At 34.1% G+C, this 17,538-nt stretch overlaps 1 protein-coding gene across 2 annotated transcripts; it reads left to right on the top strand.

The window, feature by feature from the left end:
* The first annotated feature begins 477 nt into the window (after positions 1–477).
* Positions 478–12,071, top strand: LOC110658794 (probable protein S-acyltransferase 15). Of its 2 annotated transcripts, XM_021816539.2 has the most exons (7): positions 483–1,033; positions 2,781–2,873; positions 2,986–3,087; positions 3,173–3,244; positions 4,126–4,224; positions 4,848–4,943; positions 11,619–12,071. In XM_021816539.2, exons 1-7 carry the CDS (start codon positions 761–763, stop codon positions 11,709–11,711), a joined length of 828 nt encoding a protein of 275 aa, XP_021672231.2. In that variant the 5' UTR covers positions 483–760; the 3' UTR covers positions 11,712–12,071. The 2 variants fall into 2 exon arrangements, with proteins under 2 accessions (XP_058007588.1, XP_021672231.2); XM_058151605.1 differs by lacking the exon at positions 4,848–4,943 and having other exon boundaries at positions 478–1,033.
* The last annotated feature ends 5,467 nt before the right edge of the window (positions 12,072–17,538 follow it).

Below are 17,538 nucleotides of genomic sequence, written 5' to 3' on the forward strand. Positions count from 1 at the left end.
TTTTTCTGAAGTTTTTTTAATAAAATATTTTTAAATTTAATTTAATTTATTATTAAATCTATATATTATATAAATATATGTAGAAGAGGGAAATATTGAGATTTTTCAAAATATCTTCCATTATTTTTATTATTTGCAAAGCGCAAGCTCAAATTACTAAATATCAATAGACGTTGACGTGGCAAATCTCTCTTTGGTTCTAAAGTAGCATGACAAGTAAATTTTATATATTTGACTAAGATAAATTATATTATTCATTCAGTGCTAACTTAAAAGAATGAGAGAAAATAAAGTATACCGGTATTTACTTTTATTGTGATGAAATTAATAGGTAAACTGATATATATAACCAAATAGATGAGGCTCACATACATTGACACCATTTAATAATTTTCTCCTTAAATATTAACAATATAATAAATCTAATTTGTTCTTTGTGTACGAATTTTTAACAAATTAAAACAATAAGAGCTTAAATTAGGTTAAAAAATATTTGTCGCGCCAATCCCGCTGCCTTAGAGCCTCAGATTTAATAGAAAAATTGTCGAAAATGTTGAAGGTGATGCCAACTTGATGAGCCATTGTGAACCGGGCTTGAGGATGGAGCTTGGTAGATTCTAAGCCCAATCTTCATAATCAAGAACAAGAAGATCTCTTGTTTACGCTGCAAGAACTTTTTCCAGCAAAAAGAGCCGAACACACCACACCCAATTGACTTCTTAGCTCTGCTCCGCGACCAAAGAAATATCACAAATCCACGATGAAGTGCCAGAGATTTTTATCGATTCCAGTCTTTTCTGTGTTTCTGTTAATGGGTATTATTTATTACGTTACACTCTTCATTTTCATCGAGGATTGGATTGGGTTGCAGAGTTCAGCTGGAACTTTGAATGCTTTGATCTTCACTTGGATGGCTTCTTTATGTCTCTTCTCTTTTTCTGTTTGTGTTCTCACTGATCCTGGTCAAGTTCCTTCCTCTTATGTCCCTGATGTTGAAGGGAATGACGTCCCAGATCAAGAATCCCAAAATAATGTAAGCTAATACGTGCATAAAATTCTGTATTTGATGTGTTCCTTTTTTTTTTTTGTGTATGATTTTTATTGATGGGAAAAATTAGGGAAGAGTGTGTGTTGAGATCTTAAGTCTCTCTCTTTCTTTCTTTTTTTTAATACCTTTTCAGGGCTTCTGTTGTTGGCGTTTACTTAATTTAAGTGTCAATTGATTCATCATGAATTATTTAGTTACGTAGTGCTTTTGAAGAATGATTTTCCTAGAAAATGCAATATCTAGGGAGACTAATTGATATGAACCTGCTATCTACACCACAAAAGCTAGCTCACAAGGGATTCATCATGAATTATTTAGTTACGTAGTGCTTTTGAAGAATTATTTTCCTAGAAAATGCAATATCTAGGGAGACTAATTGATATGAACCTGCTATCTACACCACAAAAGCTAGCTCACAAGGGAGGTTTGCAAACCCATATATATAACACCAAGACCTCCCTGCAGAACCAACGTGGGATGCATCATTCCCGACCCCTTTAGACTGAAGCAAGCAACTGGGTTGTCCGAAGAAGGTCAGGGAATCTTTGTACATGGCCCTGGTCCATTGACCCATGCAAAGTGAGGCTCTGGCACCAAATGATATGAATTTGCCTACCTCCACCTCAAAAACTAACTCACGGGGAGGTTTGGAAACACCTCCCTGCAGAACCGACGTGGGACGCGTCACTAACTGTTCTGGATGGAATTGTATGTTGCTGTGGTATCAGAAACTAGGAAAGATTCTGGCATTTGTTTATTTCTTTTCCACAGTTTCAAAATACCACATAGATTAATATTTGAGTTCTGACTTCTGATTGTATTTAGAGATCTGATATTTGTTTGGAATTCAAGTATAGTGTCAAAGATCCTTGTAGAAAATTCCCCCCCTTCTTTACAACAATACTGAAGTTTGTTCAACAGATATTTATGTTTTTTCATTCTTTGAAGCTTTGTGTCATGACAACAATCTGTTCAGTTAGTAGCGCAGGATAATGAAAAGATGTTGAGAATGGTAGCATTGAATAGTTAGAACCAGGCCCATGAAGCTTGCCTGTAGTGGTGGTAGAGTCCTGTGACTTAAATCCTGAATTATGGGCTTAATAACATGAATATTAACTCATCAAGACAAAGTCATTGTCACAATATCACTGTCTTAAAGGGACAAAAATTTTTGATAAGAAAATATTAGATAAAACAATAAGACTAAGTAATGTAAATCCATATAATTTTAACTGTTGCACTCCATAGAATTTGATTTTGGGTGTTGTGGGGGTCTTTTGGGCACTGAGGCTTCTGGATGGTTGAATGTGTAGTTTCTTGAATCATCCGCTTGTTAAGAATTAAGACAGCCTAAACAATTTCGTCTTTATGATTGTTAAGAATTTTGGCTTGAATCTCTAAATGCATTCTTGCAAACTAGTCTTTTCTATAAAAGCTTTTCAAGCAGCTCAATCATATAAAAGAAAAAGTAGGGTCCTCATCTTTTTCTGTAGACAGTACATGCCAATGGTCATTTGTCATTTCAAGGGTGAAATTCTTACCATGTGGGTTGTCAGTGGTCATATACAGTGCTTCAAGGTTGAAAATCTTAGCATCCAAGTTACCAATAATTTTTGTGCAGCACAAGTGTTTCATATAGCATAAGATTATGTTTCCTGAATGCTGTTACTGGTAAGTGAAAACTTTATTTTGTAATGTGAATTTAGACTAATAAATTTTTTGTTTTTGATAGAGTTCACAATTGAGGCAATGTGACAAGTGTTGCACATACAAGCCTCCCAGAGCTCATCATTGCCGGATCTGCAGAAGGTGTGTTTTGAGGATGGTACGTAGGTTAGGTTACATTCCTTTTGCTGTAACTGTTTGATTCATGAGTTTTAAAACTTACTTTAGAATAGACTCATTGGATATGATTTCCTTCCAAAAATTGGATGCAGGATCATCATTGTCTGTGGATAAATAATTGTGTTGGTTATTGGAACTATAAGGCCTTTTTCATACTAGTTCTCTATGCAACAGTAACAAGCATCTATTCTTTGGTAGGCCTGATTCATTCTCTCCCTACTTGTTCTAATATAAACTGAAGTGCCTCAGATTATTGATAGATGCTCTTGGAATGCTTAGGTCATTATAATCAGCTGCGTGTTTCAAAAGAACTGGGATTTTGGTGGAAGAATTCCCCTAAAGATTTTTTATGTAAGTGGGTATTCAATCTCATATATCACTCTTATTAGTATCTACTTTCATTTTATTGAAGCGGTTCATCAAATTCACTTTGATTGGGAAAGTAGAATATCTCTTCCTCCTCCTGGTCCTAGGCCTATAAAATTCACTCACTTGAGAAAGGAAGGAATGGAAAAAAAGGTAGAGGGGGGCCTTTATTCTCTTTTAATTTTTGACAACTTAATTGAAGAAAAAGCACAAATCCTTCTTTTTGTCATTCAAACAGCAGGAACGAAAGATGGCTTTTCGTTGTTTTCTTTTTCTTACCTGCCCTCAATCTGCTGCAATATCAAACATAACATAAGATCTAAAGTTCAAGTCAGGATTCTAATTACATAAATATTATTGGCTGTCCACTTCATAATTCATATTATTGCTTCGTAACCGTTGTTAGAACAGATTAATTCAGTTTCTAGACTCCTATTTAAACATAATTTCATTGACTAAATTCTAAAACCAAATTCAAATAAGGTTATTGTCTTCTTGTTGTTACTAAATCTAAAGTAATTTTTGAACTTTGTTAAAAACACGAGGGATAATGATAATGTTGATTGATGATGTAGCTTCAACTTTTGAATGTAGTTCAACACTTGTGCTGATGGTGATTGGTGACTGATGCCAAACATGAGGTTATTAACATCTGTCGCAGGTGTTGGCTGTTTATGCGATCACTATATCAAATTGAAATCCAGGGTCCTAGTTTCTGAGTTTTTAACCTAGCTAATTACATTTCATGTTATATATTGAATCGCCTTCGGTTGTTTTAGCATTTTAGCTTTATAAGTTATCCTATTGCTTAGCTGCTGCACTTATGCAAGTATGCTGTTTTGATATTGATAGAGATATTATTTTAGGTTTTCTCTGGAGTATTGATGGTAGCCTTGAGCGGAACACTTGGAACTCTCTTGGGTTGGCATATTTACCTGATCACTCATAATATGACAACTATAGAGGTAGATTCGCTATTTCAAAAGTTGGATATAGTTCATGGATGACACAAGTTCAAATTTTTATGTTGAACTTACACTTTGCAATGTGGTAACTGAACAGTAATTTCCCAAAATCAACAGTTGAGAACTTGAATTAGAACCCAAAAAAAAATTGTGAAAACTCATATCTTCTGGTCATGTATTACTTTCTATTATTGAGGCAAAGTGGAGGTTAAACTATTTAGTCCATGCATGCACTGAAGTGTTAAAGAAAATACTAATCCCACTGCTGAGGAACCCCTCAAAAAAGTATGTCCCAATTGACATCCATGAAATATACTAATTAACAAGGGGCATTTATGTAGTGGGTCTCATTTTAGTTAGAAACTAATCGTCTGTGGATTCACTTGTCATTTCAGTTTTGACTTAGCATTTTTTTAACGCTTAAGCTTACACGTAGATTGAATAATTCCATCTTAGTTCCAATTTACCACCTGAGATTAGCCAAGGTGATTGGAAGGTTTAAATTCTTGGTGAAATTATTTTTCAAGGGCCACATTGCAATAGCATGTAAAGTTCTGTGAAAAATTTTGCCAATGTGGATTGTTTGTATATTACTGATTAAAATTATTATGGGCCTCTTCTAGTATTATGAAGGAATTCGTGCTGCATGGTTGGCTAGGAAATCTGGGCAGAGTTATCGACATCCATTTGACCTTAGTGTTTACAAAAATATCACCATGGTATCTCTCTCTCTCTCTCTCTCTCTCTCTCTCTCTCTCTCTGTGTGTGTGTGTATGGGCTCCTGCGCACGCGTGTGTGTGTATGCGGGCCTGCGCACGCGTGTGCATGTATGTTCTTGTCACACATGCATGTAAATATTCGGCTCTAAATTACAATGCACGTGCCTTATATTTATCACGACCCAACCTATTGGCCGGACCGGCACTAGGATCTGGGCCATTCTAAAACTCCCGAGGCCCGTAGTAAGTCTAACTATTCCTTAGCCCAGTCCTAAGGCCCATTTTAAGCCCATTTTCAAGAATTCAACTAGACAGATTTCGACCATAACATGGATCATACAATGGGGAGTTTTTGACTCGCATGACCTGTAAGCACAATATATAATCATTTGAGGAGCTCAGCTCACTCTCCACATACTCATAATATCATAAAATCCAATGGGAGCTCAGCTCCCTCATCCAATCCAGTCATGCATGCATTTAATGTTCTTACAAATTCAACATATTATTATATTACAGTCCCCAAATTGATTAAAATACTCCTAACACATGCGGAGTCTAAAATTTTGACTAAATTGTACAAAATACATTAGATACTACTAATTGACCTGCGAAGAAGGGGAGCAGGTTAGTTACAACAAGTAATCCTCTTGTAGTCTGGAAAAATAAGGTGAACAGGAGTGAGCGCTCGACTCAAAGAGTAAAATACCAATTTTAACTATAATTTCTATAACTATCTAAAGCTAATGTATCTTAAGGAGTGGAATGCAAGACCATCAAAATTTTCATACACATCACATCATAATAGTAAATAGGCAATTTGGAGCACTCACACACCCAATAATGTTCAAACAGTACAAATATGGGAGCTGATCCCCTATACAGTTCTCTTAATCCAACCTTTGCCAGCGAATGTCTCTCAAGTCGGACTTTCGCTTGATAAACCAAATGCGGGGGCCAGCGAGATCAACTCGAGCCGTGCCTACCCCGACTTATCCATAAAGAACTGGGTCCCAGCGAGCGTCTCTCAAGCCGCGTTTACCCGTCCTATCCATATCCAATGTCACATACCACACGCACACCAATGCACGTACACTGCTCCAAATTACCATAAATAACATCCATGGCACTTTATCAATTAAGAATGCAATATAAAACGTGCCTAGTGTTTAACTACATAGATACATATTTATAAGTGATGCATGGACATACCTGAACATATAATAATATTGAAATTATAATTAAAGTTAATATTTTACTCACAGACTTGAACCGAGGTTACTGCTGCTATTGGGTGGAGGAAGAATGCTGTCCTGGCTCACCTGAAAATTTCATTACAATTATTTAATACCATTGACTCAATACAAGCTTAAAAAAGGATCAAAGACACCCTAAGTCGTGCCGAAAATCCAGCAGAGTCTCTTATACCTAGGACCTACCCAACCTGCAAAAGGGCTCAAAATACACTTTTATATCTACAAGTCACACAACCACAACTCAATCATATCACATGGCCCATCCTGGGCCCATCTAAACAGTCAACCACCAATATTTGAAAAATTACCATTTAGTCCCTATAACTAATTCTTTTGCAAAAACTACCCAATTGAGCTCTAAAAATTCTAAAATTTTGTCCCAGGGTCCTTAGTAATATTATTAAACTAATGCAAAATGAATTATAATTTTTTAACCTACCATGAATATTTTATGAATTTTTAATCGTAATCAAGCACTAGATAATTAAGAAAAAGTAAGGCTTGAGTTTACCTATGCCAATTCTGACCTTGAGGACACGTTCGAAACGTCTGAAAACGGTAGGGTAGCCTATAATTTCGACCCAATTCTGAAATTTTTTTCAGTAGTCTGTCTACCGGGCCCGAAATTGTAGACCTGAGCAATTGTTGAATTTCAGCGAATTGAAGGTACATATGTGAAGCCCATAATACGGGGATTAGTACATAATTTTTACAGAATTTATTAAGCTCATTTAATGCTCGGAAAAATACTGCGAAGTTCAGTGGGACCCATCGAAAAACTGTCTCGGAAAAATTCGAAATGGGTACTACCACGAAGCTCTTGTCGATGGGAGCACTTTGATACTCTCGGATTTCGTGGGGTTCACGGTTTACGAGAACTTTAGACTTTTTTGAAGCTTGATTCGCACAAATCAGGAAACAATACCACACAAAATTGGTATATACACGATGCCCATGAAGAGAGGAGCGTTTTGATACTAAGAATGTTAAAAATGACGATCGGAGAAGAAAGTTATGGCAAAGAAAAGAAAAGGAAAAGAAGAGAGAGTGAGGGGGGGGAGGGGGGAAGATGCACGATGCAGACAGCTTAAAGCTGTCCTTTTTTTTGTTATTATTATTATTATTATTATTATTATTATTTATTATTATTATTATTATTATTAATAAATTAAACTTTCAAAATACTTAATATTATACTTAATATTCATTTTCATTTTTGTTTATTTTAATTATCCTCATTTATTTTAAAATAAATTCAAATGAACCCCATAATATTAATAATATAATATTTTCTTTTTATTTTATTTATAATTTAAAATTTTGGATTGTTACATTCTTCTCCCCTTACAGAAAATTCGTCCTCGAATTTTTTGTAACAAGGCAGAATAAAAGAACAGAGTTACACATTGAATCTGACTCTCAGGTGCATTCTTCCACTGACTGGCTCCTCCACAAAACCTTAACCATAGAGATCTGTTTTGATCTTAGTTGCCTCACTTGGTAGTCCACTATGGCTACTGGATGCTCCTCAAACATCAAGTCTTCTTTCAACTCTACTGTATCCTGATGTAGCACATGAGAAGGATCAAGTATGTATTTTCTAAGCATGGAGATGTGAAATACAGGATGAATATGAGAAAAGTTGGTTGGTAACTCCAATCGATAGGCAACTGCTCCAACTCTGTCAGTAATCTCAAAAGGTCCAATATACCGAGGTGCCAACTTACCATTCTTTCAGGAATGTGTAATCACCTACTGTAAACTCTACATTCCTCCGTCTGGGATTTGTATAACTCTTCTGCCTACTGAAAGCCGTTTTCAATCGCCCCCTGATTAAAGGAACCATCTCAGAAGTGTATTGCACTAGGTCTACATCATGCACTTTCGCTTCTTCCATTTCCAACCAGCACAACGGAGATCTACACTTTCTGCCATACAGCTCCTTATAGGGTGCCATCCCGATGCTGGAATAATAACTGTTGTTGTAGGCAAACTCCACCAAGGGTAACTGATCATCCCATTGACCTCCAAAATCCAGGACACACATACAAAACATATCTTCCAATGTTTGAATTGTCCTTTCGAACTGCTCGTCTGTCTGAGGGTGGAAGGCGGTACTAAAGTTTAATTGTGTGCCAAGTGTCTCCTGCAACTGCCTCAAAAACTGAGAAGGGAGCTGGGGCCCTCTGTCAGACATAATGGAAGCAGAAACTCCATGCAATCTAACTATTTCTCGAATATAGAGCCTAGCGTATTGTGCAACAGAATATGTGGTTCACACAGGTAAGAAATGGGCTGATTTAGTTAAACGATCTACAATTACCCATATTGAATCATATCTCCGCATGGTACGAGGCAACTCAGTTACAAAATCCATCGTGATCATTTTCCACTTCCATTCCGGGATAGGGAGCTTTTGTAGCTTCCCTAACGGCCTCTAGTGTTCAAACTTCACCTTCTGACAAGTCAAGCACTTGGACACAAAGTCTGCTATGTCTCTCTTCATGCCATTCCATTAGTAGTTATCCTTCACATCATGGTACATCTTGGTGGAGCTTGGGTGGACACTGTAGGGTGTATAGTGTGCCTCTTGCATGATCTCATTCCTGAGGTTGTCCACGTCGGGCACACATATCCTGGAACATTGCATAAGAACGCCATCACTAGCAAACCAAATTCACAACCTTCACCCTACTGTACTCTTTCAATAATCTTTGTCCTCTCTCATTCTTATACTTTTTCCTTCAAGGATGTTCATCCCATCATCAATTTTAATCTACTTTTTATTCCTTAGTCCTATCTTGATTACTAGTTTCATCACTTCCGAAATTCTAACCTTACGATTGGTTCTTACCAGCATATCCTTCACATTATGTAACACCTGTGATTGACTATAGAAAATTCTTCTTGTATCTTATTTTCCAACTTGACCATCAGAAGTTATCATTCCCTATCACCCTTTGTAGGAAATCGCCCCTCATGGTTAGATAGGAGTCGCTGAAACTATAAGTTTCATTTGAACTGACATGGCTGTGGGAAAGGTGTGCTATGCCTTAATTCTACTTAAAAAGAAAATATTATGCTATTAATATTATGGAGTTCATTTGAATTTATTTTAAAATAAACAAAAATAAAAATGAATATTAAGTATAATATTAAGTATTTTGAAAGTTTAATTTAATAATAATAACAAATAAAAAGGACAGTTTTAAGCTGTCTGCGTCGTGCATCTTCCCTTCACTCACTCTCTCTCTCTCTCTCTCTCCTCTTTTCATTTTCTTTATTTTCTTTCCTTTTCTTTGCCATAACTTTCTTCTCCGATCGTCGTTTTTTACATTTTTGGTATCAAAACGCTCATCTCTTCATGGGCATCGTGTAGATACCAATTTTGCGTGGTATCGTTTCCCGGTTTGTGCGAATCAAGCTTCATAAGTTTTAGCCTATTTCGACTTTTGGGCTAGATTTTTCGTAAACCGTGAACCTCACGAAAAATCCGAAAGTACCGGAGTGCTCCCCTCGACGAGAGCTTCGAGGCAATATCCATTTCGAATTTTTTCGACACCATTTTTTGGTGGGTCCCACTGAACTTCAAAGTGTTTTTCTGAACACTAAATGAGCTTAATAAATTCCGTAAAAATTATATATTAATCCCCGTGTTGTGGGCTTCGCATAGGTACCTTCAATTCTCTGAAATTCAACAATTGCTCGAGTCTGTAATTTCGGGTCGGGCAGACAGGCAACTGAAAAAAGTTTCAAAATTGGCTACCCCACCGTTTTCAGACGTTCCGGACGCGTTTCCAAGGTCGGAATTGGCATAGATAAACCCGAACCTTACTTTTTCTTAATTATCTAGTGCTTGATTACGATTAAAAACCTATAAAATATTCGTGGTAGATTAGAAAATTATAATTCCTTTTGCATTAGCTTAATAATATTACTAAGGATCCCGGGGAAAAATTTTAGAATTTTTAGAGCTCAATTGGGTAGTTTTTGCAAAAGGGTTAGTTTTAGGGACTAAATGGTAATTTTTCAAATATTGGTGGTTGACTGTTTGAACGGGCCCAAGAGGGGTCATGTGATGTGATTGAGTTATGATTGTGTGACTTGTGAATATAGAAGTGTATTTTAAGCCCTTTTGCAGGTTGGGTAGGTCCTAGGTATAGGGGAGATTATGCCAGATTTTCGGCACGACTTAGGGTGTCTTTGATCCTTTTTTAAGCTTGTATTGAGTCAATGGTATTAAATAATTGTCAGGTGAGCCGGGACAACCTTCCTCCACCCAGTTGCTGCAGTGACCTCGACTTAACTCTGTGAGTAAAATATTAATTTCAATATTATTATATGTTCAGGCATGCCCATGCATCATTTATAAATATGTATCTATGTAGTTAAACACTAGGCACGTTTTATATTGCATTCTTAATTGATGAAGTGCCATGGATATTGTTTGTGATAATTTGAAGCAGTGTGTGTGCATTGGTGTGCGTGTGGTGTGTGGCATTGGATGAATAGGATAGGTAGATGCGGCTTGAGAGACACTTGCTGGGACCCGGTCCTTTATGGATAAGTAGGGGTAGGCACAGCTCGAGATGATCTCGCTAGCCCCCGCATTTGGTTTATTAATCGAAAGTCCGGCTTGAGAGACATTCACTGGCAGAGGTTGGATTAAGAGAGCTGCATAGGAGATCAGCTCCCATATATGTACTGTTTGAACATCATTGGGTGTGTGAGTGCTCCAAATTACCTTTTTGCTATTATAATGTGATTTGTATGAAAATTTTGATGGTGTTGCATTATACTCTTTAGGGTGCATTAGCTTTAGATAATTATAGAAATTGTAGTTAAAATTGGTATTTTACTCTCTGAGTCAAACGCTCACTCCTGTTCACCTATATTTCCAGGCTACAGGAAGAGTTCTTTTACAGGGCAACCTGCTTTCTTTCTTGCAGGTTTAAAGTCGGTTATTTAATTGTTTTATTATTTTTCTAAATTTGAAATCTAGAACTCCGCATGTGTTAGTAGTAGTATGGGCCTTGTTAGAAATCGTGTTAATTTAAATTCTTGAGATTAATAAATGAAAATTTGTATGATATTTAAACAATTTGTAAGTGACAGTATCAGTGTTGAGCGGAGCTCCCTTGACTTAAATTTTTTATGGTTATCGGGTTGGGTTGACCCGAATAAAAATATTTAATTTAATTTAATTTTATTTATATGTTGGACCTAAGTTTTTGGGCCTAGGTTATGGATTTAGGAACAGTAAGGCTTACTACGGGCCTCGGCGGTTTTATGTTGGCTCAGGTTCTAGTGCCGGTCTGGCCCATGGGATCGGGTCATGACATTTACTCTGTTAATCTGGTACTCATTTGTTTTTGTAGTTTTAGTTCATTAAAATTCTAATTCGTATGCCTTTGATCAGGTATTGGGTCCAAGCATGCTGAAATGGTTATGTCCCACAGCAGTAAGCCACCTAAAAGATGGAATGCACTATCCTACTTCACATGATAGTTGATACACATTTTCTATTTCTGCTGAGCTCTCAGAAAATGGGGACATATGCAACTTATTCAGTGCACAAGGAATTCACGATTTGTTTGTTCTGTTGTTCTAAATTTTCAAGCTAAAAAGTTTAGAAGAGATACCGACTGGAAGTAACTATAGTGCCTTCTTAACAGGTTTGGGCTGGGCAGGTATTCATCCCACATAAAATCAATTGTAAGTATTTCAAGCACACTGTAATTTTAGGATATATTTAGTCATAGATATACCACATTTTTTTTTATACATTGCTGTGTACCTTGGTGGATGTAAATTTGTATGCTAAAGCTTTTCTTGTAAAATGCATACTATAAACAAGTTTTGGTTTTCATTATGAACAGTTGTTTCAAACCAGTGAATGGCATATCAGCCAAGATTTTTTTTTTCATGTCTGCTAAATATATTTTGAGGCACCAGTGGAACTATAGATTGTAGATTTAGTTCATGCAGATGTATATGTGCTGAGAGACCAAACATCTGATATAAAAACTAACAATGGATTTTGTCTTGAGCTAGTGAAATATACTTTATAGGTAGTGAAATATCCCAGAATTCACTGTCAAGAATTCTAGGATTAATTGTACTTTATAGCTTCATACCACAAAAATCTCTAGGTAAATTGATTGGTAGGTTTTAGGAACCCTTTGTAATGTTACCCATCCTCTCTTTAGCTAGGAGGAACACCTTGCAAGCATCCTGTTCTAGCCCAATGATCTCATGTCTACCCTTGTAGTAATAGCCAGGATTCATTTAGTGCTGATACAACCTCTTAGTTGTACTTGTTGAATGCCACCTTTGATCTAAAAATCGTAGGCAATTTATTATGGATCTGTCCTTAGGATATTGTCTGCTAATTTCTTTCTGATCAATATAGAATTTCTTTAGAAGCCAACTTCTTGATGTTCCCTATTGATATAGTGACAAGAATCTGCAGGGGATAAAAAGGCCGCTTCATAAGTTCATGGGAAAATGATTTATGCCTTGAATAGGAACTTGTTACGTGAAAATAAGAACTTGATAAATCAGTTTCCATATTCTTAGTGATGGAGGTATCGTCTGTTTCTGCTAATTTTGCCATTTGGACAACAAAGTTACTATGGATTAATAGAATGATTCAAGCGCCACTCAAAGATTAGTCTGGTTAGTCTTATTTTACCTTTTAAGATGTAGATGGTAGGAAAGTCTCGAGTTCGAGAATTCTTATCTAACAATTCTAATATAATTCACTTTTATGCTAAGATAAAAAAAAATAAAAAATAAAAAATAAAAAAAAATAAAAAAATAAAATTTACTTGCCTCCATTTCTTTAGCCCATCAGTTATTGCCCAATACATTGTCTTTATTTAAAAAAAAAAATGATTCAGGAGTTCTTAATATTTTCAATGGCAGAGAAATTAATCTCACTTGAGGTGTAGGAAGCCATTATGAGAACTTGAAGATAATGTAGAATCATCCTGCATATACGGATATTTTACAATTCTGTTCTATATGAAATCATCAATAGACGATAATTATATATGTATTGATTTTTTTTATTGATATGTCATTCTATATAATATGTCCATATAGAATTATCAATTTACAATAAAATTTCTCTACAAATTAAGGATTGATCTAAGAGAATATTTGTCTTAACTTATAAGTTGGTTAAATTAGCTTATAAATTCTAAAAATATGCAAGCTTATTTATTTATAATAATTTTTGAACTTATAAGTTAAACTTATAAGCTAAGAAAAAAAGAGCCAAAGAGATTTAATTTTTTATTTTGATATTTATAAATTAATTTAACTGAATATTTTATTATATTATTTTTATATAATTTTTTAAAATTTTATAGTAAATCTCATTTAATATTTTTTTAGTCCTTTAATAATGAATATACTTATAATTTTATATATTAACAGTTTATTAGTCACTTATAAATACTTCAATTAAATATATAACTATTTAAAATAAGCTTATAAATTGATTTTCATGAGTTAAACTAAATACTCTCTAAATAAATTTAAATTTTTAATTGAAAATTTTAAATTAATATTTAAAAAATAGTATTTTTTATAAAATGGTTCATAATTTGTAAATAAATTTAAAATTACTTTTTTGTATAATAATTTAAATCAAAATAAATTGAATATAATACAAGTGGGCATGGGAGGATACTTGAGGATTTGAAGTCGGAAGTTACTTGCTTTTCAAGTGATTTGAAAAATCACAACTGGTCGGTATTGCCTGGAACAAAATCCAACCAGTTTCGAATAAAAAAAATCTGACCAATAAAGTTACACAATGTTCAACCAAACTAACTTCAGAAAAATTCAGACAGTCAGCTAGCAAACTCAGGTTCTATTCTCACATTCCATAACAAAGAAAATGGACAGACTGTATGAATCACATTGAACGGTTACATAATTACCATTAAATTTTTAATAAAAAAATTAAAAAAAATTAAAATTCAATTATAAACATCATAATGTAAGATAATTAAAATTTTTTACCCCACCTATTTAAGATTTGTTTTATTTTACAGAAAATAATTTATATTGTTTTCTTATTTGATATGATGTTGAAAATTAATTAAAAAATAATTAAACTTATTATTAAAAATTAATCATTGGTTTTATTAATTCAAAAACTTAAATGAAAAAAAAAAATCAGTGACAATTAAGTAAGTATTGGGAAAAATAATTTTATAATTTTGAAATAAAAAAATCTTTTTTCAAATTTATAGAATATTTTTTCATGATCGGAAAAATAATTTTTTTACAAATTTTTGTTTCTTACTCTCATAAAATAGATAATATGAAAAATAATATTCAAGAAAACATTTTCTATAAAATAAATGGAATATAAATTGATTTGAATGCCACTCTGACATTCTATACATAATGTAAATTATTTTGTCTTTTATTAATTATTCAAAATTTCTAAATTTATTATAATCACGTTTAATTTATTAAATTAGAAATGAAAAAAAAATTGTTTAGATTCTTCTTTAGCTCTTTATATAATAAGCCTAGCCCACTTGTGGACTACTTGAAATCGACATGAAATCAATTTTGAATTTGAGCTGCTCGAATAGCTCATGTTTGAATATCATAACATTCAACTCAATAAATCCTAATTATATAAATTGAAACTCAATCGACATAGAGGTATAATATGTCAGTTATAATTGATGGGCTACATAGCGGGAGATAGCCCTTCCCTTTTAAGGAGACTTGAACCCGATATCTCCTCACTTATGTATCTTAAAAGTATAGAAAGATTAACCAGACTACCTCTTATTGATATTAAATAACTCTCTCTCTCTAATAAAAGTTGACAAGAAATAAAAATTAAGGGTGAGGGTCCATATATAATTCAATATCTAATCTAATAAGGTGACAAAACACGCATATGATAGGCACAAATGCCATCTTATCCCTACTCATCATATGATATAGCTAGTTCGTGAAGTCAATTTTCATAATTTATTCTATATCTATCTATCTATTTATTATATGGACAGACAGGACATCCATCTTATCCCTACTCAAATGCCTCAGCATAGTTAATTACCAAATGCATGTGCATCAATTCTTTCATGTTTCTTGTAATCAACTCAAACCATGTTTGCGTATTAAAGCTTACAATCCCCAAATTGATAGAATTAAAAAATTAAATTAAATATAATTATAAAAAGCATTAAACCATCTGTAAGTGACAACTCAGTGATATAGAATTAGTTTTCAGTGAAAATTATGTAGGGAAAAGTTACCGATGAGGGTATGTTAGAGAAAACGTCCTCTACCTTTTCATACTTCAAATATACCTATGCAGTATCCCTCTCATAATCTTCAGCCATTCCACTCGTGAGTCCAACTATATTATTGCTGACACGCTTGCAAAGCAAGGCACACACTGCTCTTCTCATTTTAATTCTGTTTGGCAATATTAATTGTTCTAATAGTTATTAGCTATTTTAGTAGTTGTTAGTAGTTATATATTAATTATTAGTGATTAACTATTTATACAGTGATTTAAAACAAAAATATTTTGTCACGACCCAACCAATGGGCCAGACCGGCACTAGGATCTGGGCCGGCATAAAGCCCCCGAGGCCCGTAGTAAGCCTTACTGTTCTCAAATCCATAACCAAGGCCCAAAAACTTAGGCCCAACATGTAAATAAAATTAAATAAAATAAAATATTTTTATTCGGGTCAACCCAACCCGATAACCATCAAAAACTGAAGTAAGGGGAGCCTCGCTCAACCCTGTTACCACCACTTACAAATTGTTTAAATACCACACAAATCTTCATTTATTAATCTCAAAATTTTAAATTAACACGATTTCTAATAAGGTTCACACTATTACTAACACATGCGGAGTTCTAGATTTCAAATTTAGAAAAGATAGTAAAATAATTAAATAATCGACGTTAAACCTGCAAGGAAGAAAACAGGTTGCTCTGTAAAATAACTACTTCTGTAGCCTGAAAAAATAGGTGAACAGGAGTGAGCGTTCGACTCAGAGAGTAAAATATCAATTTTAACCATAATCTTTATAACTATCTAAAACTAATGCACCCTGTAGACTGAAATGCAACATCAGTAATATTTTCACATCATAACAACAAAAAGGTAATTTGGAGCACTCACACACCCAGTAATGTCAAATCATAATATATATGGGAGCTGATCCCCTATACAGCTCTCTTTAATCCAACATGTGCCAACGAAGAACTCAAGCCGTACTTTCGCTTAATAAACCAAATCGGGGTCCCAGCGAAGAACTCAAGCTGTATCCACCCCGAAGGACCGAGTCCTAGCGAAGATCTCAAGCCGTGTCTACCCGTCCTATTCATAGCCAACACCACATCACACGCACGCCAACACACGCACACTGTTCCAAATTACCACAACAATATCCATGGCACTTTAACAGTTGTGAATGCAACATAAAACGTGCCTAGAGTTTAACTACATAGATATATACATATAAGTGATGCATGGGCATGGTTGAACATATAATAATATCGAAATTACAATTAAAATTAATATTTTACTCATAATACACCGATGACTATTGTGACTGCTGGATGCAGAAAAATGGCTGATCTCGATCACCTAATAATTAAATTATAAATTTATTAGTACTCAGTTAAGATAAAACACTAAAGAGACAACAGACAGCCTAATTCATTCCAGAAATCCGACAGAGTTTTCCCTATACCTGGAATTTACCCAACCTGCAAAAAGGCTCAAATAACACTTCTAAATTCAACTCATATCTTATCATCATTATATGGCCCCTCCTGGACCCTCCAAACCAAGCAATACTCAAAAACTTAAAAATTACATTTTAGTATCTATAATTGACATTTTGTAAAAATTCACTCAAACAAGCTCTAAAAATTTTAAAATTTTACTCCGCGGTCCTTAATAATATTATAAGACTCTTGCAAAATAAATTGTAATTTTCTAATCACCCATGAATATTTTATTCAAGAATATTACTCAATTTTCATAAGTTTTCAACAACTAACGTATTCTTAATTCAACCCAATTCAATATTTACATATTTAAACCTCCATCCTCAAGCTTCAACCAATCATATAAAATTTAAATATCATAACTTCAAATAATTTTATATGCCCATATGCTAAAAATCTAACTAAAATACATCTATATTTTTCAAAAATATTCTACAATCAATCAAAAATTCAATAAACACCATAAAGTATCTCCAAATAATTTTACTTTCATCATATATTTTTCTTAGAATTTTTCTCTAATTTTTTCTATTTAAGAAACACT

Source organism: Hevea brasiliensis, chromosome 8, assembly GCF_030052815.1.
Source record: "Hevea brasiliensis isolate MT/VB/25A 57/8 chromosome 8, ASM3005281v1, whole genome shotgun sequence".
Classification (NCBI taxonomy): domain Eukaryota; kingdom Viridiplantae; phylum Streptophyta; class Magnoliopsida; order Malpighiales; family Euphorbiaceae; genus Hevea; species Hevea brasiliensis.

Bases quoted from the DNA above. Each gene is read 5' to 3' on its own strand.
- LOC110658794 (XM_021816539.2), top strand. From the start codon at position 761: ATGAAGTGCCAGAGATTTTTATCGATTCCAGTCTTTTCTGTGTTTCTG. The intron at 3,088-3,172 runs GTAGGCCTGATT...TGGAATGCTTAG, and splicing joins TAACAAGCATCTATTCTTTG to GTCATTATAATCAGCTGCGT. The intron at 4,225-4,847 runs GTAGATTCGCTA...GGCCTCTTCTAG, and splicing joins ATAATATGACAACTATAGAG to TATTATGAAGGAATTCGTGC.